The sequence below is a fragment of the Heterocephalus glaber genome, unplaced genomic scaffold (genome assembly GCF_053883595.1).
Source record: "Heterocephalus glaber isolate CG9 unplaced genomic scaffold, H.glaber_assembly_v1.0 deba00000122, whole genome shotgun sequence".
Lineage (NCBI taxonomy): Eukaryota > Metazoa > Chordata > Mammalia > Rodentia > Bathyergidae > Heterocephalus > Heterocephalus glaber.
The window spans coordinates 57,603,633-57,618,604 of NW_028258138.1; the positions used below are offsets into that span (position 1 = coordinate 57,603,633).

At 37.5% G+C, this 14,972-nt stretch overlaps 1 protein-coding gene across 9 annotated transcripts in view; it reads left to right on the forward strand.

The window, feature by feature from the left end:
* The window catches only part of Hhla2 (HHLA2 member of B7 family), a 186,382-nt gene that overhangs the window by 151,109 nt on the left and 20,301 nt on the right, over positions 1-14,972 (forward strand). For 7 of the 9 annotated variants that reach the window (XM_087214877.1, XM_087214872.1, XM_013075481.3 and 4 more), the window contains 4 exons: positions 7,560-7,826; positions 10,012-10,329; positions 12,987-13,103; positions 14,432-14,498. In XM_087214877.1, coding sequence (XP_087071003.1) covers positions 7,560-7,826; positions 10,012-10,329; positions 12,987-13,103; positions 14,432-14,498 — 769 coding nt within the window. The remainder of the gene's footprint in view (positions 1-7,559; positions 7,827-10,011; positions 10,330-12,986; positions 13,104-14,431; positions 14,499-14,972) is intronic. The other 2 variants (XM_013075484.3, XM_087214885.1) reach the window with 1 other exon arrangement.

Below are 14,972 nucleotides of genomic sequence, written 5' to 3' on the forward strand. Positions count from 1 at the left end.
CACCATTTGTTATTGGTTGATTTCATGATAGCAGCCATTCTTTCTGGAGTGAAGTGGAATCTCAGCATTGTTTTCATTTGCATCTCTCGAGTGACCAGTGATGTTGAACATTTTTTCATGTATTTATTTGCTATTTCTACTTCTTTGTCTGAGAAATGTCTGTTCATTTCAGATGCCCATTTTTGGATTGGGTCTTTATATTTGGGAGATCTGATCTTTTTGAGTTCTTTATAGATTCAAGATAGTAGACCTTTGTCTGAGGAAAAGCAGGTGAAGATTTTTTCCCACATTGTGGATTGTCTCTTCACACTGCTGGTGGTTTCTCTTGCTGTGCAGAAGATTTTTAATAAGAAGAGATCCCATTTCTTGATTGATAGTTTGTGCTAGTTCTCAGGCAACTGAGGTTTTGTTCATAAAATCTTTTCCTACACTGATGTCTTCAAGGGTTCTACCTAACCTCTGTTCCAACTGGTTCAGAGTTTCTATTTTAATATTTAGATCTTTAATCCATTTTGATTTTAGTTTAGTGCATGGTGAGAGATACAGGTCTAGTTTTAATCTTTGGCAAGTTGAAGCCCAATTTTTCCAGCACCATTTATTAAAGAGGCTATCTTTCCTCCAGTGAGGGTGTTTGACTCCTTTGTTGAAGATGAGATGGCTGAGTGTGTCTGGCATTGTTTCTGCATCTTCTAATCTGTTCCACTGGTCCTCAGGTCTGTTTCTTTGCCAGTACCATGCTGTTTTTATCACAGTAGGCTTGTAGTAGAGTTGCAGGTTGGGGATTGTGATACCCCCTGCCATGTCTCTGTTACCTAGAATTGCTTTTGCTATTCTGGGTCGCTTCTTATTCCAAATGAATTTTTGGATTGTTTTCTCAAGGTCCATGAATTATGCTGCCGGGATCTCAGTTGGAATTGCATTAAATCTATATAGCAGTTTTGGAAGTATGGCCATTTTCACTATATTAATCCTTCCTACCCAGGAGCAGGGGATGTCTGTCCATTTTCTGATATCATCTTCAATCTCTCTTTTCAGAGTGCCATAGTTTTCAGAGAAGAGGTCTTTGATTTCTTTTGTTAGGATGATTCCTAGGTATTTCAGTTTTTTGGATGCTATTGTGAAAGGAATTATTTGCCGTATTTCTCTCTCAGTGAGTCTGTCATTGGTGTAGAGGAAAGCTATTGATTTTTGTGTGTTGACCTTGTATCCAGCTACTTGACTGAATTTGGTTATTAAGTCTAGAAGACTTTTGGTGGAGTTCTTGGGGTCTTCTATATAGAGTATCATGTCATCTGCAAATAATGACAGTTTGACTTCTTCATTTCCTATCTTTATTCCTTTTATTTCTTTCTCTTGTCTAATTGCCATGGCTAATGTTTCCAGAACTATATTGAACAAGAGTGGTGATAGTGGACATCCTTGTCTTGTTCCTGATTTGAGTGTGAAGGATTTCAGTTTTTGACCATTTAGTATGATATTGGCTGTTGGTTTTTCATAGATGGCTTCTATCAGTTTGAGGTAGAGACCATCTATTCCAATTGTTTATAGGGTTTTTATCATAAATGCATGTTGGATTTTGTCAAATGCTTTTTCTGCATCTATGGAGATAATCATATGGTTTTTGTCCTTGGCTCTATTGATATAGTGTATTACATTGATTGATTTTCATATATTGAAACATCCCTGCATCCTTGGGGTGAATCCCACTTGATCAGGGCATACGATCTTGCTGATCTTCTGCATTCTATTTGCCAGTATCTTATTAAGGATTTTTGCATCTATGTTCACTAGTGAGATTGGCCTATAGTTCTCTTTTTCAATTGGGTCTTTCTCTGCTTTGGGGATCAAGGTGATGCTTGCTTCCAGGAATGAATTTGGTAGTATTGCTTCCCTTTCAATTTCATTGAAGAGTTTAAACAGTAGTGGCAGTAGTTCCTCTCTAAATGTCTTGTAGAATTCAGCAGTGAAGCCATCAGGGCCCGGGCTTTTCTTAGGTGATAAGTTTTTAATTACATTTTCAATTTCATTGGTTGATATTGTGTTGTTCAGAATTTTTAGGTCTTCTTCATTCAACTTTGGTAATTCATATGTATCTAGGAATCTGTCCATTTCTTCTGTGTTGTCCGTCTTATTGGTGTATAGGTTCTGGAAGTAGGTATTGATGATCCTCTGGATTTCTGCTGGGTCTGTTGTAGTTTCACCCTTTTCATTCCTAATTGCATGGATTTGGGCCTTTTCTTTCCTTTTTCTGACAAGGTTGACTAAAGGTTTATCAATTTTGTTGATTCTTTCAAAGAACCAACTCTTGGCTTCATTGATTTTTTGTATCATTCTCTTAGTCTCCATTGCATTGATTTCTCCTCTGATCTTTATAATTTCTTCCCTTGTATGAGCTTTGGGGTTGTCTTGCTCTTCTTTTTCTAGAAGCTTGAGGTTCAGCATCAGGTTGTTTAATTGGGCTCATTCTGTTTTCCTAATATGCGTATTCATTGCTATGAATTTCCCTCGTAAGACTGCTTTTATTGTGTCCCATAGATTCCGATATGTTATATTGTCGTTGTCATTTAATTGAAGGAACTGTCTGATTTCTTCATTAATTTCCTCTGTGACCCATTGGTTATTCAGAAATGTGTTGTTCAATTTCCACGTGTTTATGAAATTTTTTGAGTTTCTTTTGCTATGGATCTCCAATTTCATCACACTATGGTCTCATAATCTACAGGGGATAACTTCAATTCCTTTGCACTTACTTAAACATGTTCTATGTGTGAGTATGTGTTCTATTTTGGAGAATGACCCATGTGCAGCTGAGAAGAATGTGTATTCTGATTTTGTGGGGTGGAAGACTCTGTAAACATCTGTTAAGTTCATTTGTACAAGAGTTTGATTGAGTTCTAGCATTTCATTACTTATTTTTAGTCTAGTTGATCTATCTATTTGTGACAGTGGGGTGTTGAGGTCCCCCACTACAATTGTATTAATGCATATATGGCTTTTCATGTCCGTTAGTATTTGTTTTATATAGTTGGGTGCACTAGTGTTTGGTGCATAGATATTTATGATTGTCATCTCTTCCTCTTGGATTGTTCCCTTTACAAGGATGTAGTGTCCTTCTTCATCTCTCTTAATGAGTGTTGGTTTGAAATCTACTTGATCTACAAGAGGATAGCTACTCCTGCTTTTTTTTGGGTTCCTGTCTCATGGAGTATTGTTTTCCACCCTTTAACTTTCAGTCTATGAGTTTCCTTTTGAATTAAGTGTGTTTCTTGTATGCAGCATATTGTTGGATTTTGCTTCTTGACCCATTCTGCCAGTCTATTTCTTTGGATTGGTGAATTGAGACCATTAACGTTGATGGTTATAACTGAAATGTATTGACTTGTCATTGCTATGACTTTTTCTTTTTGTTGGGTTCTCCCCCTTTACATTTAATTTCTTTTCATGCCAGATAGGTTCACTCTCCTGGGCTTCCTGGGGTTGTGATCCTCAATGTCTGTTCCTAGGTTATTGTGTAAAATTCTTTGGAGTGCTGGTTTGGTATTCACAAAGTTCCTAAGGTGCTCTTTGTCATGAAAGTATCTTATTTTTCCATCCATTTTGAAAGATAGTTTTGCAGGGTACATCAATCTGGGTTGGAGGCCGTTTTCTTTTAGGGCTTGGAATATGTCACTCCAAGCTCTTCTTGCCTTGATGGTTTGTGTTGAGAAGTCTGCTGTGATTCTGATGGGCTTTCCTTTGTATGTGACTTGTTTCTTTTCTCTGACTGCTTGGAGAACTTTGTTCTTCTGTTGTGTTTCTGAAATCTTAACAATTATATGCCTATGTGTAGATTTTTTTTGATCAAGGCTCTTTGGAGTCCTATATGCCTCACTTATCTGTATGTCAAGCTCTTTTCCCCTGTTTGGGAAGTTTTCTGCCATTATTTCTGTGAAGAGATTTTTTATGTCATCTCCACTCTCTCCTGTTTCTTCATTGAGCCCAATTAGTCTTATGTTATTCTTTTTTGCATCATCTAGCAGCTGCTGGACTGATTTCTCATGTTCCCTTATAATTATGAAGCAATTTTTCTTTTCCTGGTCACTAATTGCAATCTTATCTTCTATATCTGAAATTCTGTCTTCACACTGGCTCATTCTGCTGTGTAGACTTTCAATGGAGTTTTTCATGTCCTGGAAATCTATTTGCATCTGTTTTATGGATTCCATTTGTTTCTTATGTTGGGATTCCATCATGTTCCTCAGCTCCTCTCTAGATTTATTAATCATGTCTTGCACTAAGGGCACAATTTCTCCTGTTATCTGAGAAATTATTTCTGATTTCATTTTTTCCAGATCCCCTTTTGTTGCCAGTTCAGTGCATCCAGGTGGTTGAGTATCAGAGGGTTCCATCTCATTTCCCGTTGGGGTTGCTGTAGGTGATCTGGAAGTCTGGTTTTGAGACTTATTTATGTGTTTTCTCATTTCGACTGGGGCAGGGGGCTGTTAGCGCCTGGACGGATTACTTCCTCTGAGCTGGGCGAGGTGGGACAGGGGCCAGGAGCAGCGATAGGGATGGTGACCCAAAAGCCCTTTCCTGTGGGCTGGGAGCAGCCGGAGGGATGGTGGCTGGGAAACCCCTTCCTCTGGGCCAGGAGCAAAGGGACAGAAGGTGGCCCAAAAGCCCTTTCCTCTGGGCTGGGAGCAGCGGGAGGGATGGTGACTGGGAAGCCCCTTCCTCTGGACCAGGAGCAGTGGGACAACGGCTCAGAAGCCCCTACCTCTGGGCCGGGAACAGTGGGACTCAGTACCTTGGTCTGGTGGTCTGGTGTCCTCTGCGCCTTGGTAATGTGGAATCAGGTGGCTGCCTGTCTGCAGCGGGGTGATTCGGTGTCCTGCACGTGACCCAGGACCTTGGTAGGGCGTGCACAGACCTGCCTGTCTGCAGCGGGCTGATTCAGCGTCTTCCGCGTGGCTCAGGACCTCAGTAGGGCATCAGGAAAGTGGTTTCTTTAAATAGATTCTACTCATGGTGAAGATTCTATGGAATGTATTGGCATGGCAACAAGGATTTATTTTAGAGCATTACAGAAAGTCAAAAAGGTAACAGCAGAAAGGTTGAGAAGATTGACACCAATTTTGAAAGAAGTTCTACTATGGGTAAAATGCTATCAAACTGCATCACTTGCTACAGAAAAGTTTTTCATGAAAGTAAGAGTCAACTGATACAGCAGACTTTATTGTTGTCTTATTTTAAGAAATTCTTCCAGTTAAGGTATTTGGCCCCTTTGTTGAAGATAAGATGGCTGGATGTGTTTGGAGTCATTTCTGCATCTTTTAATCTGTTCCATTAATTCTTGGGTCTTTTGCTTTTTTGGCCAATACCATGCTGTTTTTATCACAATAGTTTTGTAGTATAATTTCAAGTCAGGGATTGTGATGCTCCCTGCCTTGCCTTTGTTGCCCAGAATTGTTTTTGCTATTCTAGATCTCTTTTGGTTCTAAATGAATTTTAGGAATATTTTATTTAATTCAATGAGGCATGCTGTTGGTATTTTGATCAGGATTTCATTACATCTGTGTAACAATTGTGGAGTATGGCCATTTTCACTGTGTTGGTTCTTTCTACTCAAAATCAAGGAATATCTTTCCATTTTTCTGATATCCTCTTCAATCTTCTTTTTCGGAGTACTAGTTTTCTTTTTTCTTTTCTTTTCTTTTTTTTTGTATTGAGAATTGAATTCAAGACCTTGTGCTTGCAAGGCAGGCAGTGGAACCATTGAGCTAAATCCCTGGCCCCCAGAGTACTGTAGCTTTCAATGTGAAGATCTTTTACTTCCTTTGTTAGATTGATTCCTAAGCATTTCTGTCTTTCTCTCTCTCTTTTTTTTTTTTTTGATGCTATTGTGAAAAGGGGTGGTTTCCTTTATTTCTCTCAGTGAGTTTGTTATTTGTATATAGAAATGCTATTGATTTTTGAGTGTTGACTTTGTATGTAGCTACATGACTGAATTTGGTTATTAAATCTAAAAATCTTTTGGAGATTTTGGGGTCTTCTATGTAGAGAATCATGCCATCTGCAAATAATGATAATTTAATTTCTCCCTTTTCTATCTTTATTCCTTTTATTTCTTTCTCTTATCTAATTACTCTGGTAATATTTCAAGAACTATATTGAATAGGAGTGGTAATAGTGGACATCCTTGTCTTGTTCCCAATTTTAGAGCAAAAGCTTTCAGTATTTGACCATTTAGTATGTACTACAGTGATATATGCATACCCATGTTTATAGTTTGTAATAGGTGAATCTTGGAAACAGCCCAAATGCCCATCAATCAATGAATAGATAAAAAAAAGATGTGGGTTTTTTATACAGTGGAGTACTACTCAGCCATAAAGAAGGATAAACTTGAGACATTTATAGGTAAATGGATGCACCTTGAGGCCATACTCTTAAGTTCAATAAATTAGACACACATGTGTATCACAATGTTTCTCTGGTGCGAGAAACTGAAAGTATAAATAAGGACCAAAATGTAAAACAGATATTGTGAAATAGGAAGAAAATGTTCAAATAGGAAGGGGAACTATGGAAAAAGGAAGAGGAAAGGAAAGGAAAAGAAAAAAATGAAGAAGGCAAAATGGAAACAAAGCTTTTGTTGAAGGGAGGGTAGGGGAATGGGAAAAAAATCAAGATACATCATGTACAGGTACAAATTACCTATGATGAATGTGATCATTATATAGATCTAAAATGTACCAATAAAATTAATTTAAAAAATAGAAAAAACTACAATCACCCTAACCCTCAGCAACTATTTCCCTGACCAGTCAGCTGCCATCAGTGTCAAGATGAGACCCTGCATAGGCAGAAAGATTACAGCTTGCTGTTGGCTCAGAGAATTGTTAGCCATTTTTAATCAGTATTTCAAAGTAAAGATATGTACATTATTTTTGATAGCTGCTATTGTACATTTAATTAGGTATTACATAAAATAGCCTTTATGTGCTCTGGGATATGAGAAAATTATATGAGTTGCTTTGTTGTGATAGTCACTGGACTTGAACTTGCAGTATCTCTAAGGTATGTCTGCCTATCTGTTATATGTTTGGGGATATATTTTCTGGTGGATTGTTTCATCTAGTCCTTATTCTTTGTCCCCTTGTCTCATGTAGCTGCTTGACACCTGGAATCAGAATCCAAGAATCATGTGTAAACAGAGCCTCAAATAGTCTGAGTCAGTCCTACAGGTTCAGAGTGCCACATAAACTCTAGTTTAGTCTTTGACCACATTTTTTTCTTGCTCAGGTAAGGTCAGGAGAATTGTTAGCTAAGTTTTTAGAAAATAGAGATTTCTATTTGACTCATATCCATGCAAGCTCTTTTTCATTCTTTCCAAATAATGACACTGTATCTTAAGGTTTTATGGAATTTTTCTTTTGTTTGGCTTTCTTTTCAGTAGCTATCAAGTTTTGTTCATAAAACTTAACTTTTCAGTTCATAGGCATTAAGTATTCTGCACAGATGGCCTATGAAAACACTAGTGGTGACTGATATCCACATGCCATTCTTTCCTGCCATAGCTTTCGTTACCCCTGTGATGAACTACAAGAAGAACAACACAAACAGCTTCCTGGTGTGTAGTGTGCTAAGTGTTTATCCTCGTCCACACATCACATGGAAAATGGACACTGCATTTATCTCTGAAAGCCAAACAGAAGAAATGGGGTATTTGGGTCCTTTTTCTATTAGCAGTACCCTGAATATCACAGGATCAAATTCAACTTATGAATGTGCAATTGAAAATCCGTTGCTGAAACAAACGTGGACAGGGCGATGGACACAGGAAGGTAGGTGCCATAGGACTTTCTGTGTACAGTGCTGTGTCAGAGGGTGGAACAGCTAGGGAGTGAGTCTGCAGGAAAAAATGGGAGAGAAAGAAAAAAATTCATCTGTGGCAATCTTAATTCTTATTAGCTGCATTATGTTAAGCAATCATTTTCAATTCTGAGCATTGTTTCTTCTTTGGTAAAATGGAAGTAATTTTTACCTTGCTGGTTGTTTACGATTTGAATGAAACCATTTATGAAATGGAAAGTAGCAAATCTATTCATGAATATCTTTTATTTCTCTTTGGTTCACCCCCCAAACAGGATTTTATACCTACATTGCCCTTTAGAGAGATCAGAGGAGCAAGGAAAGTTTCTTAGCAGGTCAAAGAATTATTATTATTTGTGGTTTAGTCTTAAAATTGCATTGGTTCACTAATCTTTATCCAATACTTTTATCACAGCATAATCAGATCTTTACCCTTCTCCTGTTTAATTATTGAACAAAATTAAACTTTGATCAATTTCTGTGTCCATAAGCTCCTGTTAAAGACAATATCAAGGAAAAGAAAAATTAATTTGATACCTTCTTATCCAATTCCAAACCTTTATACTTATTAAAAGCATGGCAAAATTTTCTGTAACTCTCTCTTTTATGGAGAAAGTAGAAGATAGTTTTTCTTTTGAGCTTTACCTTCCCCAGGTTTTCATATTCTCAAAATGTTCAACAAAATACTGAAATTGTGAATGATTCACCGCCTTTACATGATTCCAGGGTTAAAGACATGTACACTCAAGTATTCATCTGCTATCAGCCAGGCAGGAATGGAAACATAAAAAAAAAGGTTCAAATTTTAATATTGAATTTTTAAATGTTTTCCCTGGAGAATAATTCCCATGTTCACTGAGAATTAAGTATCCTGAAGCAACAACAATTCCTTAAATTCAGTGTTCTTGTCTTACTGAGACAAGACTTAAATGTTTTAAGATTTGTCATGCTCAGATTGTGAATTAAATAACATAGACTCATGCATTTTTGGGTCCACAGCCTGTAGTGCAAGCACATGAAAATAAGACTACACTGGGACTGTAATATACAAAGGGGAGTGATCGAGTTCACTGTGTTAGGGCGTGAGTGGGGTGGTTACCGAATACATGCTTAAGGATGTTGTGTATGGTCAGAATTGTCATAGTAAGAAATTGCAGGGGAATATAAGTGCTCCAGTCACTAAGTGCAAAAGCACAAAGGAGTGAAATTTCTGAGATTTATGGAAGTACAAGTGGTTGAGGATGAAACCAGAAAAATCAAGTGATACACTTAGAAAGGAGGCAAAAACAATATCTTCTGTACTTTTCTAAGGAAACTGGAATCTATTCTGAGGCAAAGGAGCATTTGAAACATCAGAGAGAGCCTGGATTTGCATTTTAGGTATTTTGTTGTGGCATCTCTCCTCTGCAGGTGCACTAGAAGCATGTAGGTCTAGGGCAGTGATGGTGAACTTTTTGGAGGTTTCAGTGATACAAACAGTCTGCTGTGGCACATGTGCCTTAGGTTCACTATCATTGGTCTAGAGCCAGGGAGAATAATCTATGTCAGTCCATAGAATTCAGCCTGCAGAGACACAGAAAAGGAAGGACAAGATAGAGCTAGAGCTGGAGAGCCAAGCTGATAATACCCAGCAGAATCCTTCTTATAAAAGAGCTCTACTGAGAGATACCCTGTACCTAGTTAGAAATATACTACCTATATGCAGGAGAGAGAATTGGCCTAGCTAGGTATGAAGTGGTTGAGACCATAAAAGTGAAAAGGACCACTAGGGCATAGGTAGAGTCACAAGAGGGGAGTCATGGGGAACAGGAGCATTTGGGATGGGGGTCAAGAGGAGGTGGTTAGCAGTCTAGTAGTAGGTAGCAACATTCCTGAATGCTAACTGTCAGGTTGTAGAAGTCAATACCAAGATACATCACCGGCATACCTCACCCAGACTTAGTCCTTCTTGAAAGACTTAACTTTGGGGGGAAATCTTTGAAATAGTGCCAATAAAGATTTTCTTTTATGAAACTCTGCAGTGTAAACATCTAATTGCTTTTCAAAATGATATCTCCAAAGGTATCAATACTCAGTATTCATCCCCTACTAAGTATAACTTAAATTCATTTGACAATTTTTTCTTCATTAATGTTTCCTTTCCTGTTCTGTTGTTAGGTGGACTTTGTAGAAGGCAAAGTGAATACCTTTCACTCCCATGTCAAGGTGTAAGAAACTTTTTTCTACCAAATGAAGACTTCATAGTTACTTGGTCTAGAGTGAAAAGTGGGATTTCCTCCATCTTGGGTTGCTATCTGAGCTCTGCACGAATTACAATAATCGATGAACCCCGATTCTCTTGGAACAGAGAGCTGGTAAACCAGAATGACTTCTCTATGACTTTGACAGATCTTAGTCTTTTAGACAGTGGGGAATATTTGTGCAATATTTCTTCAAGAGAATATACTTTACTCACGGTCCACACACTGCATATAGGTAAGTTGAGGATAGTGTAAAAAGGTTTTGCCTAAAGCAGTAGAAGTTTGTGAATATCATGCAATCTATTAGGTTAACTTCTAGAGAAAATTTTAGTACCTCTTAAAAATGTCATCTACAAGAATACTTATGGTCAAGAGTGTAGAAAATCCTCCTTCCTTGGATTACATAAAACTCTTATACTGAAAAAAATTACTCCCATGATATTTCCTTTCCTTGGTTTCAGGGCTTCCAAAATTAAGAGGAACTTGTATGTCTTGGTATTTGTGGGCTAAGTATCTTCAACCTGTGTTCATGGCCGTACCTAATATATGCCTTACAGCCTGGGTTTTGGAGTTGAGAATTGTAGGCACAGCAGAAAGTTAGAACTGAGGCCTCACTGGAGAAAACATGGCATTCATTGTGCATTAACTTGGTGGAAATAATAACCACCTGACATACGAAATACTATGCATGCTCAATTCGGTTTACTTTTTTAAGTCTTGATAGTTAACTGCTGAAAATTTATTATTTAAAATATTTCTAGTCCATTAACCAAAAAGTCAGGGTATATGTACTGTGAAGTTGGTTTCCCAGGTGATCTGGTTGGTCCCCCACCCTTAATCTATCAATTTGACATGGGGGGCAATGGTAGCTTGCATTCTGCTCTTTAATAAAGGATATTTGTATCAGTGGAATATATACTATTTTAGAAATTTTTATCATTCCAATTACAAAAATGAGGAATACACATTTCTTTGGAGGTTTATATAGTAAGATTGGAAATAAGAGCACAGAGTCGTCCTCAGCTTATACAGTCTTACAAAAAAAAAGAAGCTTCTAGGCACTAAGTTGTAATACTCCCTTTGTAGAGCTGCCACTTTGACAGTATAGAATAAAAAATAAGATGCATTTGAAGTTTCTTTCTCTCTCTAAAATAAGAGTGTCAGTTTTATGTAAAATGCAGTTGAGCCTGCATTCTATTTTTAAAAGTGTTGGCTCATGTTGGATTCATTCTGGAGTATAGAAAAATAATCAGGAAGAATCTGTCTGAAGACCACATATGGCCCCATTCCTAACCAGAGATATAATTTCCAGTTCGCACAAAATGAAGCATCCAGGACTATTCCATCTCTGAAAAAGAGGCTTTTCAGAATCTCTCATACCCAACTTAACCGTGGCCAGTGAGGACTGGGGAAGGGTGAGCCACAATCCCCCAAGAAGAGACCTGGAGCAGGAGGCACCCAGGCAGAGAAGCGAACATGGCAAATAGTTGTGGTACTCTACATATTAGCCTTTCAGGGAAACTTGGTTTTCTAGAGGATGGGGACCTAGATCAGTAGTAGAGTATTTGCCTAGCATGCTGAAAGCCCTAGGTTCGATCCTTGGAGTCACAAACAACCCCTCAAAATGAAACAAAAAGAAAATCACTTTTGTATTCTAAATTGCAATTTTTTTTCCATTCACTGCCTTGTCTAGGTCATGCCACAGCATATGAAAAGGCCCAGATTTGGGGAGGGGTGCTTATGAATCTTACAGTCTAGCTCTGCCCAAAAGAGTTGCACCAAACTAAATGAAATTAAATCATCCTTTCTAAATCTGTACTGCTGAATTAGGATATGACCTTAGGCGAATCCCTTTATGATGAGGGAACTAAGGGTCATAGGTGAAGTGAGAAATGGCATTAAATACCTTATAGAATTTTCTTGGGAGGAAAATGTGTGTGAAAACATATTATAGAGCAAGCCTAACATTTCTACTTTATTTCTCCTTCTTTATAAGAATACAGAATTTCACAATGTCTCAAATAGGAGGTGAGATTAATGTTTTGTTGCATGTAAAACATTATTAAGTAATATGTTCATAAAGACTGATATCTATTATGTAACAGAGGTATTCATTTTAAAGAAACGCTCATAAGCATTTTTCCATGCTGATTTGGCCTTCGTATTCTAGTACTTCCTGTTACTTGGTAGGTTGAGAAAATAAGATTAGCAAATTTCTACTTTTAGGAATTCATATCTCCTTTAATATTAGTTACAATTCTAGGAAAGACCAGAATGCTGGAAATTCAGGTTCCTCTAGTTTTTCCTAAGAAACTGCAAGCACTAACTACTAATCCAGTGCCACCTGTTGCTTCTCTTGTCACCTCTGAACTTCACATTACCTCCCCAAGGACAGTGTCTCCTCCAAGCCAAGGGTGGATTGCATCCTTCTCTAATGGGCCCTGAGTGAGGCTAGTTTGCAGTTTTAATTATCCCTGTGTAAAGAATGTGTTAATTCTCTGATTATAATATAAAATAGAAACTTAAAATGCATAACAGCCTCATTGCTGCCCAAGTTTTCAGTCTTTTTACTCTCTTGACCTTCACCTCCTCCCAACCCTCAACTGGTTAATATTATATTGTCTATAGGTTTCCCATAATAGACACTGAGCCTGGGAGATATTTATCCTCATGGAAAATTCTCCCATCCAGTCTGGAGTCTGGATTTCATCTTTAAAGGGCCAATTTATTATGTACAGTATTTTCTTATGAATTCTGCTCCCATCTGGAATGCCAAAATAATTAGTGTTAATAATAGTAAACATAATCCACCTCCACCCATCTATCCCCACCCTTCTCTTTTCTTATTTGATAAATTTTCTTCCAGTTCACAAACTTTTTTGTTTTATTTAGAATCAAGCCAAGAAATAGCTTCCTGGAAAATACCTGTTCTGGTGGCTCTATCAGTTTGGGTGTTGCTTTTGACTTTGATAGTAAACTTTCGTCATAAATGGAAAAGATACCTCACAGGTAATATGGGGAATTTGGCTCTGCCCCTGAGTAAGGCATGTCCTGTGTATTACAGATGTCATAGAATACATACCCACATTGCTGGCTGGGCATGTAAACAGATCTTGCTTTTCTGGACAGTCATTTTAAAAATTTATTCTTTAAAATGCTTTTACAATTCCATCTTAGTATCCTATTACCAAAAATGTACCCTGAGAAAGTGATCAGGAGGCTCACCAAGCATCAAAAGGACACCCATTGCAATACATTGCTATCATTTCCAGTTTTTCTATTTTCATAAGGGAACTGATTGAATTAAAAATTATAGGTAATTAAAAAAAACCAATTTCATATTAAATTAATAAATAGGATGATCCAATCATCCTGCTCTTGATAAGTAACTGGAAAGAAACAAGAAAACTTTAAAAAGTTGTTTTTGAGGGCCAGAGATTTAGTTCAGTGGTGCCACGCTTGCCTCACAAGAGCAAGGTCCTGAGTTTGATCTCCGGTACCAGAAAAAAAGTTGTTTTTGATGGTCTGACCATGAGTTGCCTCTATCTTTATACCTCACCCATTTAGTTCCTTCAATTATGGGCTTTGTTTTCTCCTGCTCTGAGCTTATTCAATGTTTGGTGCTTTCCAAAAATGCAGTATCTTTGTGGCTCATTTTATTTTAATCCTTGGTAAATTCATATGATATAGTTTGTGTCTAAAAAAATTCCCTTTATTACTTTAAAATGCCCTTAGTCCAGGATATGTATAAAGGGGCCATATTTTAAATGTGTATATTGTGCTCATATCCATTGAAACCCTTGTCCAAAATGTAAAGCTAGCAGAGGGCAGGGTGGCAAGGGAGTGATGTGGGGTGAAAATGAGCAAAGAATTGTTATGTGTGTGTACAAATCTGCCAGAACACCACATTAATCTGAATAACCAATAAATAGTAAAACTAAAGGAGGCAACAGATTTGTCAAGGCCTAGAAGGAAAGGCTTCCTTGAGGCATCTGCTTCTAATTCCCTAACCACCGCTCTCAGCCCCTCGTTGGCCATGACTTCCCCGTTGTTGGTCATTGGTGGATATAAAGCCAACAACTCTGAAGCACCAAAATTTTGGATCTGGTTGAACAGTATTTATTTTCCCCATTGGAGTACCTGAATCAGTCATGAATTCACTGCTGTTTCTGATGACAAGTTTCTACACTGAATGCATTTTAATGTTGTTTGTTGGCATAAAGACATGAAAGGGGGAAGTAACTAAGATAATTCTCATAATTATACTGAGATAGGAATAAGGGAGCATTTGAATGTTTGCAAAGAGAATTTTTTTAAAGTTTGTTTTTTTCTTGTAGAAAAATATTGTGTCTCCACTAATGAAAATACTAGTAATGACGGTAATTCAGAAGTGCAGAGGGTAAGGTATTGTTTCCTTTATTAATTTATTGTATAAAGATACTACTGTAATAGCCAATTGAAGTTTTAACTGATTTACATCTTATCACATAAGACTTAGAAAAAAGGTAAGAGGGATTACGGGATAATATAGCAGAAAAATACAATTAGGCTTTTCTCTATGCCTGTAGTTAAACAGGCTGTTCTTGCTTAAATAAATGGTTGCTCTTAGTCTATTGCATAAAGGATTTATCTACATAGAATCTATCAAGTGGCACTGTGCATCCAGGAGTACTCCAATGTACTTATTCTTGTGATAAAAACATGGAACATGGGATTCTGTTGAAGTAAAAAGGAGCACAGACATGTCAGATGGGGAAAAGAAGACCATAGTTTCTGCCAAGATGGTCGGCTGAGCTTCTGTGCTTTTCTAGGCACTTTTAGCTTCCTTGGCAACTGATAATTCATTTACAAATTATAGTTTGATTACATATTTCCTTT